Here is a 9,707-nt window from a genome sequence, read left to right on the forward strand (position 1 = left end):
GACGGTGAATGAACATGGTCCGTCCCATGTGTCCAGCACCCAGCCAGTGCTTGGCACACAGTAGGTGTCCAGCCAGAGGCAGCTGTGTCAGTGACTGTTGACAACCCAATTAGGGGACCCGCCCAGCACCATTGTGCCGAGATGATCAGGGATGCTGGCTGGCTCCTGAAGGCAGGGATGCTTGAAATCTATTCTTTGGATAGACTAAAGGCGAGACAGCAGAGGTTCCCAAGATGTTTCTGGAGCCTCTCCTTAGAGAGGCAAGGTGTCCCCACCTATCATTTGTCCACACCTGTGTCCCAGCCGCTCGGACAGCCTTCTGTCCATTATTCCTCGCCCTGGCCAAGGCTGTGGGAGGCAGGCAAGCGACGTCTTGATTATCTGCCATCCGTCCGCCGCGCGATGCTGATGGAGGAGGGTTTCCTCTGCGCCCAGCTGTCGGCTCAGGACATCCGGGGAAAAAGAATGAGTCTTCCCAGGCCCCTGGATGAAGACAACAGGCTGGTTTGAAACGCTTCAAGCCGGATCAGACATGGAGAGGATCAACCCACCTCAAAAGGCAGAACTGGGACCCTCTCTCCAACGCCTGCAAAAGGGTGTCTGCATTCACATTAAATTCGACCGTCTCCACCCAGAAAGGAGTGGGTGCAAGGGACTTTGTACTTTGAGTGGTAATGCAGATGGAAAATAGAAACCGGCATCGTGGAAATGTGGGTGGATTTCTGAATGGTAGACGCAGGAGGCAACACTCAGCCACCACTTCCTTCTTTCTGTCCTGTTGCCCGGCCCTTCCTTTCCCCAGGTCTCCTGCCTGCCACCCACCCCCTCCTCCTCCTCCTCATCCATTCAGCTCCCCAGGAGTCTACACAGCTTGGCTTGTGTTCCTATTTCAAACCCACCAGCTGAGTCTCTGAACACACCAGACAACTCCAGGAAAGTGGGAGCCAGCCCACCCCACCCCCAGATCACCAGGTCCTTGAGCCCCTTGGGCGGGCCTGTGACCGCCCAGCTGGGGCCTGAGCTACTGTGCTGGCTCAGGTGTCACAATGTCTGTGACATTTTGGTGTGCACCCCTTATATGGAAGGTGCTGCTCTCTGTCGGCCTTGGGGAAGGCGGTCCGATCTGTCCTGTCTGGTGGAGCTGGGGTCCCTAGGGCTTGGACCCAGTTAGCCTGTCCCCTGTGTCCTGGACACCAGGTCTCACAGCGCAGGGCCTCCAGACGCCCACTCCTGGGGCGCTGAGAACTGGCCATGCCCCCCAGCCTGTCCCAGTTGGTCAAAGGTCAAAGGTAAGGAGGACAAGCCTTTCGCTGCCAGCCTGCGCCCCTTCTGTGTCCCCCCTCCCCTGCCTTTGCCCTCAGACACCCTCCTTTGTGCCCCCTCCATCAGCCTGGCTCTTTCCCCCTCCTCTCTGGACCCACCCGTCTCTCCTCACCGCAGGGGCTAGCTTGTCGACTTCCTCTTCTTCCTGCCTCCCTCTGCCCCTCCTCCCCTTCTCCTTTCTTCTAGGACCTCTTCCTCGTAGACTCTGTTTCCAAGGTAGACTTGACTCGGTCCAACAACATTTACTGAGCAGCTGCTCTGTGCTGGGCTCGGCGCCAAGTCAGAGTGTGCAGGGGGGTGACAGCTTGTGCAGTCTGGACAGCAGGGCTGGGGGCGGCGGGGTTCCCCACCTCCTCTCCGTCTGCCTGTTCCTACTTCCTCTTCCTCCTCTTCTCCCCTCCTTCTCCCTTTCCTCCTGCCTCCTTCCTCCTCTCCCCTCCTCCCCTTTCTCCTCCTCTTCACCCTCCTCCTCCCCTTCCTCCTGCCTTCTTCCTCCCTTCCCCTCCCCCCATTCCTCCTCCTTTTCTCCTCCCTCCTTCTCCTCTCCTTCTTCCTCCTCCCCCTTTCTCCCACCTCCTTCCTTCTCTTCTCCCCTCCTCCCTTTCATCCTCCTAACTCCTCTCCCCTCCCCACCCCATGCCCTGTCCCGGCACCTAGCCAGCCCTCCGGGTGGGAGCTGAGGTAAGCAGATGGCCACATCCCAGGACACAGCAACAGGAGCTTCCGATCCCGCCATCCCCGAGTGGCAGACGGATGGGGCTGAGCACCTGAGACACAGTCATCACGCCCACCTCCCCTCAGGGCCGAGGCAGGACAGAAATGACTTCTGTCCCCTCTCATGGCAGCCCACTGCCCCTGGCAGCTCCGAGCTGTTTATTTTTAAAAAGCAAAGATAAGGAAAAGAGCGAGAATGCCGTTCTGCCGCCTGCTCGGGGAGGGACTCCATGGTGATGACACGCCTTCAGGTCCTCATAAAGGACAGATGGAAGGTGACAGCCAAGAAATGGGAAAGGAGGCAGCTGCTCCGGGCAAATGGTGTGGTTTCTGTCTTAGCACAGGGGGACCAAGCTTTCTCGGGGATCATGCGCTACAAGGTAGCCTGCTCATTCATTCTTCCGCTCATCCCTTCCAGAACTTCAACAGAAGCTCTCATTGAGTCTAGTGATGGGTTAGGCTTGAGATTCAGAGATTCTAGGAGTAATCATGATTACTATTAGCTGTTACTTGCTAATGATGCACAGCCGCTAGTTATCAGTTATTAATTATGCCTCTCACCACTATTATTTAAGGAGCTAGGGGCCAGCTTTGCGTTCATTCCTGTGACTTCCCCACGTCTCAGCACCATGACTCACTGCCTCCCTTTCAGACCAGAAGCTGGAAGGGCTTGGCCCCAGGAGACTGGTGTGGCTGGACCACAAGAGAGGGAGGCTGGGAAGGGAGTGGGGAGCCTGACCCCTCAAGAGAAAGACTGAGGATGGGGGGAGTGGATGATGGAGATAGCTCACCTATGTCACCACCTCAACCCTGTGGATTCCCCACCTGCCCCCACCATGACCTTGACCCTCCACCTGGCTGACCAAGGGAATAAGCAGATGAACACAGCCAGCTCTGTGCCCATCACTCATGGAATCATTACCATGGAGACCAAGTGCAGATCTGCAGTCTGGGGAGGCTCTTGCCAACTCCGAAAAAGAGAGACATGCAGGATGGTTAAAGTGTTAGCCTCAAGAACTCAGGAAGGCAGAGTCTAATTCCCTAGAAAAGATCTTGATCTCCCTACGCTGTCTGTACCCTTCTTCCCCCTCTGGGTACCTCCTCCGGGGACCACTAGTTTTGCTTCCTTCCCAGATCCAAAAGCCCTTAGGGACATTGTGGTCAGCTCTTTTCCTTCCAAACTGTCCTGTGTGATCAGGGGGCAGAAATGGTGATATCACACCGCACTGAGCAAGAAATTTTCCTCGGAGTCTTGTACCAGAATCCCAACCCCCCCTTATGTGCAGGGGACCGAATCCCATTGTCACAACTAGAGCAAGAGTGTATGCAGAAGCGCAATAATGACTGGAGACCCACATATTCGTGGCCTTTGGCTGCACTCAGGCCCCAGCCCCTGGTTTTGTGTGCCGAGCCAAAGCTCCGACCTTCCTAGCCCTTTCGCTTTTTCATAAATGTTGACTTTGCCATGGGTGGAAAGGGGGTCGTTCCTCTTTGGGGGGAGGGAAAATAGATTTTATTTATTAAAGGATGGGTTGATGCACTCTGGTCTCTCAACTGTAAAGATGCCTTTTATTTTATAGTCTATAATTTCGTCTCAGTGCGAGGTTCCTATTTTTCAGAGGGGGAGTGTTTTTGGCTCAGCCTGTTGTGAAATGCCTCTGCATCAAAGCCAAGCCTGGTGTAGTCCCGGAATAGAAACCGTCTGTCCTCTTGTGTATAGACTCAGTTTCATGTCTATTTTACGGAAGCCTTTCCCTTTTGAGGGGTGTGTTTTTCTTACCTGGACCCCCTAAAACAACCAAAGGTATCTTGGAGCATCCCACTGAGTTATATTTGGGTCATTGAATCTCAGAATCCCCGCTTGGTAGACCATTCCTCTGGGATTGGCCCTAAATCAATCAATCAATCAATACCCCTCCACACAGGTCTCCCTTGAGTCTTCAAGAAGTAAATGACTTACGTCACAGGGGGTTCTGGGATGGTGGGTCCTATCATGTCAGATATGACAGCTTATAAATCTCAGCCACCCGCCTCGGCTGCTGTTTTAATCTGTTCACACGTACTTAGCTGGGCATAATTAGAGGCAGAAATTGCATCTCAGAAAGCAGCAAGAAATCATTTGCGTGGCTCGAGTTTACGCATTAAGTCATTTGGTTCATTTGAGAGCGGGCTTAGGGTCGGTGTGTCCAAAGAAAGCTCGTGTTGGTGCCTGTGCGTCATGCCCCTCACACCAACCACACAGACTGTATGAATTGCGCAGCTTCTACTGATGGCACCTGTCTTCTTGGCGCAGGATGAACGAGCAGGCCGGGGATGCAGAGAGGTCCGAGCCGGCGAGGGCCCTGAGCAGAGCCTGGACCATGCGGAGCCAGACCTCGGGGGACAAGTCTGTTTCCCCCCTCTCCCTCCGGCGACAGAAGTACAACCACCTGGGGGATGGTGATGAGTGTGGTGGGCAGAAGAAGCGCCCGGAGAAGTTGGGAGTGCGCTCTTCCTCCCCGGCTTCTCGGAGTGCAGACTCGTCCCCAGCGTCCAGGGAAAAGCTGCCCAGCCCCTCGGCCGCCCTGTCAGAGTTCGTGGAAGGCCTCCGGAGGAAGAGAGCTCAGAAGGGACAGGGGTCCACGCTGAGCCTGGAGGACTGGCCCACTCTCCCCATTTACCAGACCACAGGGGTATCCACGCTGCGGAGGTCCAGGGCGGGCAGCGACGAGGGAGACCTCTCGCTGGGGTTCGGGGCAAAGCCGGGCCCGGGGACGGAGGACGCCTCCGGGACGTCCGCCGGGCTCCTGCGGTCCACCAGCCTGAAATGCATCTCTTCCCCGAGTGCAGAGGGCTCCACGCTGCTGCCCAAGAGGCCGAAGGCCAGGTTCAGCTCCTGCGAGTCCCTCTTCGAATCCGGGCAGAGCTCGGAGAGAAAACTGAGCCCCCCAAGCACATCCAGGGACCTGCTCTTGTCGCCCACGCTGCGCCCGCGGAGGCGCTGTCTCGAGTCCTCACTGGATGACGCGGGCTGTCCGGACCTCGGGAAGGAGCCTCTCGTCTTCCAAAACCGCCAGTTCGCCCACCTCCTGGGGGAGCCTCTGGACAGCGATCCCTTCACCTGGAAGGTCCCAAGCCTCAACTACGCACGCAAGACCAAAGTGGATTTTGACGACTTCCTCCCGGCCATCCGGAAGCCAGAGACTCCCTCGTCCTTGGCCAGAGCGGCCAGAGAGGGCCAAGACGGGCCGCGGCATACACGCATCCACTTTGAGACAGAGGAGGCCGACAGGACCTTTCTCTCAGGGATCAAGGCCATTTTGAAAATGAGTCCGGAGTCCAAGGAGGACCCCGCTCAGCTCTCTGACTCGTCCTCCTCCTCCAGCTCCATCGTGTCCTTCAAAAGCGCGGACAGCATCAAGAGCCGACCGAGAACCCCACGGCTGGAGGGTGATGGTGGCGAGCGAACGTCCCCCGAGAACGGAGAGCGGGGGGCAGGGAGGAAAGACCAGGATGTTGAGAGCATAATGCAGAAGTATCTCCGGAAGTAGGAGCCGGTGCAGGTAAAAGAGGCGGGCGGGGGACTGTTCTCGGGGAGGGCAAACCACACAGGTTTTCTGGAGAAAAACCTGGCGATGCCACTGCCTTTCTCGCTGTGAGTGATTTCTCTGGAGGTTTCTGCGGAAATAATGAGCTATGCATGCAAAGCTCTCTGCTACGTGCCACTGAATCCTTAGCCCTTTAAAAGGCGGACCCATGGGAAAGCCAGGGGGTCCTGCGGGGCAGTACTAAATAGGTGCCGGGCCTCGGGTTTCCCAGTCTGTCTTGCTGTCTTTCCAGGGCTCCATTCCACCTGGAGCTGGATGAGCCCAGACAGAGTTCTGTCCACATAATGACGCCAGATCTGTGGGGGAGGGTCAGGCCAGGGTAGAGGGGCTTTGAAAATACTGGAGTCCAGCTCTTTTTTTTTTTTTTTTTTTAAGAGAGAGACAGCATGCAAGAGCAAGAGCAGGGAAGAGGCAGAGCGAGAGGGACAGGGAGAACCTCAGGCAGGCTCCACACCCCATGCAGAGCCCGATCCTAGGCTTAAACTCACCACCATGAGATCAGGATCTGAACCAAAACCAAGAGCCAGACGCTTAACTGACTGAGCCACCCAGGCACTCCTGGAGTCCAACTCTTGCATTAAATATCCAGAGAGAAACAGGCCCCAGGATGGGGATGGGGGAACAGGGGCAAGTATGAAGTTGCCCAGAGAAGCGATGGGAGAAACAAGGCTTCCCTCTGAATCCTCTCCTACCCCAGTACTAACCCTGCCACTTCTCAGACTAAAGGTAGGAAGTGGGGTCCACTGCTCATAATGGCTTACATTTATTGGCTATATGTATCAAGCCAGTCACTTAGTATCCATAGGAACCCCAAAAAGGTGGTTAGGATGATTTATTCCCATTTTACAGGTTGGCAAACAGAATCAAAGAAGTTAAGGCACTTGTACAAGATCACCCAGGCAGACCTAGCGTTCATAACTCTAGAAACCCTGCTTGCATCTGTAATATGTCCCCTTGGGTGCCTATTCCAAGCATGTACATGAGTAAACACAGAGCCTCCTTGCAGGATCTGGGTTTTTGAAAAAGGGATTGTCCCCACTGATCTCCCAGGCTGAGGCAGACATCAGAACCATCGGGACATAAAGGATGTTGTAACTCACACACCCCGACCCTCACCAGCGAACAAATGAAGGAAAACTCCAAATCGAGCCGCCCCGCCCTCCCCCAGTGAGTCTGCCTCCAGCCCAGCCACCTTGACTCCCATTTCAGTGCTCTTTGCCCTGAGGCAGGCTGGCCTCTGCACCCCACCCTGGGCACATTTCAAACCTTAGGGCACTTACTTTATGGCTCCAGGCTGAAAGGCAAAGCCAGTTAGGGGAAGCCCAGCATCAGAGGAGTTATAAGACCCTCCCTCTGGACTCAGACACCATGCAAACCCCCTCCCTCTTGAGTAATAACCCATGGCCTCCATAAATCTCTTAGTCACTGAACTTGAAACAGCTCATGGCCCCAGTATAGTGGAGCAATCACCTGCAGGTGCCGCACCTCTGTCCCCAGCCCTCCTCCCAGAGCCCTCCTAGACTCAAATGAGCCGCCTTTCCTCCACTTCCATAGATCTGCTACTTCGAGAGGCACCTTCGGCCCATCAAAGAGCCATTGCCCCTTCCTTGGAGATGGGCTTGGACTGTATCAGAGCAAATTAATTTGACTTAACATGGCCTTCTCTGTGCTCTCAATTACCGGGAAGAGATGTGATATTCATTTACATTATTATGCTCTCGGGGACGCAGGAAGCAGTTTCAAAGGCCAAGTAAAGGGCACACGTCCATAAGGGGAACAGTTCTTAGCAGAAGTCATCACAGAACATCTTGTCTCTGCTATTTTTTTTTTTAACTCCAGTCCTCCCCGCTCCCAGCCGCGCTCACCGTGGTAACGGAGCATCTGCCAAAAAATCTCCTCCACCCTGACATCCACGCTGGAGGTGTGAACTGAACAATACAGACCAGTCCCCCATGAGCAAATGTATTATGGGATCCAGAACCGAGCAAGCCCCTCAAAGCTCACTTCTTGCTTGTAACTGGCCACGAGACCTTGGGCAAGTGATGTGACCTTGCCAAGCGCCTGGGTCTACAGCTCAAAAACAGGGCTAATAATAGCAGCTAATAATAATAGAAGTACCCCATGAGGGCGATGTGGATGCCAGAGACCCCGGCCTAGGGCCCGGCACCTGCCAGAGCCAGTAAGGGTCCCGTGGTGCTGCGTTTGGACATCTTGGGCCTTCAGAACCTCTGTCCCAAGTTTCTTTCCACTCATTTCCCTTCTGCTGCCTGCACTCCTTCATCCCTCTGGGTGGTGTCCTTGCAGGAATGCCGCCTGGGGATACAGGATCACAGGGCCTCTCTAAAACACACTTCCTGTATCCCATTGATCAGCTCTGATCTGCGTTTGTTTCCAGCCTCCTGAGATATAGTGCCCTCGAAGACTTCCGACTCCACAACTGTCCGGAGGGAGAGCGAGAGTGTCAGACCAGGAGGCCTCCCAGGGGCCCTCAGTCCAGAGCCAGCCAGCATGGCTGCACTCAACAGGCGGGAAGAGCCCAGCAGGAGGCATATCCCTCAGGCATGGGGATCCCCGCATGCTTGGTCTGTGCAAAATAAAGTGATGGCTCCTTAGCATTTGTGCTTCCTTTCTGCTCTGTGATCATGTTCCCTGGGACGCTGGGGGTTTGACTGGTGGCAGCCCGGGTAGAAAGGTTCCACGGAATGAAATCAACCCAAGCTGTATTTTTGAATTCACACTTCTCTCCCCTGTATGCAATGGCCTTGTTCCTCTTCACCTGCCCAAGTCAACTCAGGTGTCACCCCCTCCAGGAAGTCTTCCCTGATACATCGAGCTGAAATAAATGCTCTTTCTCCATTCTCCCTCAATTCTCCCATCATAGCACCCTTGTCTGTCTACTGTCCACATTGTGTATATATGGATAGGCAAGCATTCAAGACAATTTTTTAACTTTTTAAGAGAAAGAGAGAGTGCAAGCATGAGCAAGGGAGGAGCAGAGAGAGGTGGGAGGAGGACAGAAGATCCAAAGTGGGCTCTGCACTGAAAGTTGCAAGCCTGATGTAGGCCTTGAGCTCACAAACCATGAGATCATGAGCTGAGCTGACATCAGATGCTCAACCGACTAAGCCACCCAGGCACCCCAAGCATTCAAGAAATTTTCAATGAATGAATGAATGAATGAATGAATGAACCACTAAAAAAGCTAATAAACCTACATACCATGAATGCATGTGGCACGCTGACATGAATGCATCCCCACAAATGCATGCTCATATCAACATTCTAGACCCCGGTGAACATCAGCTCCCAGCCCCCCAAACACCTCCTCGCATGTACAGCCCTATCACCCACACGCAACCATGCACATGCAGCACAAACTACACTGCCCCAGGCACGTCTGTGGTGCGGGTACCTGCTTCCTGAAACATCCTTGGGGTCTCACTAATACTAAAAACTGTAGGCTAATTATAGCTTATTATTCATATACTATGTTGGACACCAGGCTAAGCATTTTATATGTACATCTTACTGCAACTTTATAAAAAGTCCTGAGAGATAATACACTTATTAATCCCTGTTTACAAAGGAGTTGCTAGCTTATGCTCACCTCTGGGATGTCAATGCTGCCCCTATTTAAGTTCCTACCACCGTAGACTATGTCCTGCCCCAAATGCGTCTCTATGTGTCTCTATTTTACTCCTCTGGGATAGCCAATTGGATGGCTTACACAACAAATCAACTGCCTTCCAGTTCTGGGAGCTAGATCTCCAAGATCAAGGTGTTGGTAGGTCTGGTTTCTTCTGAGGTCTCTCCTTGGCTTGTACATGGCTGCCTTCTCCCTGGGTCCTCACACAGCCTTTCTCCCCGGCACGCACCTTTGCTGGTCTCTCTGTGTGTCCAAATTTCCTCCTCTAAGGACGCTGGACAGGTCGGATTGGGGCAACCCAAAGGGACTCATTTTCACTTAATCACCACTTTACGTACCTGCCTGCAAACATGGTCACACTCTACAGTACTGGGCATTGGGGCTTCCCCATGCACGTTTTGTTAGATCATAATTCAGCCCGTCAACATGTGCTATGT

At 54.0% G+C, this 9,707-nt stretch overlaps 1 protein-coding gene across 1 annotated transcript in view; it reads left to right on the forward strand.

The window, feature by feature from the left end:
* MYO18B (myosin XVIIIB) overlaps positions 1-8,239 on the forward strand; it is a 258,552-nt gene extending 250,313 nt beyond the window's left edge. The window contains exons 43-44 of the mRNA XM_029922290.1: positions 4,331-5,579; positions 8,020-8,239. Of these exons, the coding sequence (XP_029778150.1) occupies positions 4,331-5,567 (1,237 nt within the window). The 3' untranslated portion in view covers positions 5,568-5,579; positions 8,020-8,239. The remainder of the gene's footprint in view (positions 1-4,330; positions 5,580-8,019) is intronic.
* Positions 8,240-9,707: the final 1,468 nt, after the last annotated feature.

Source organism: Suricata suricatta, chromosome 14 (assembly GCF_006229205.1).
Source record: "Suricata suricatta isolate VVHF042 chromosome 14, meerkat_22Aug2017_6uvM2_HiC, whole genome shotgun sequence".
NCBI classification, from domain to species: Eukaryota; Metazoa; Chordata; class Mammalia; order Carnivora; family Herpestidae; genus Suricata; species Suricata suricatta.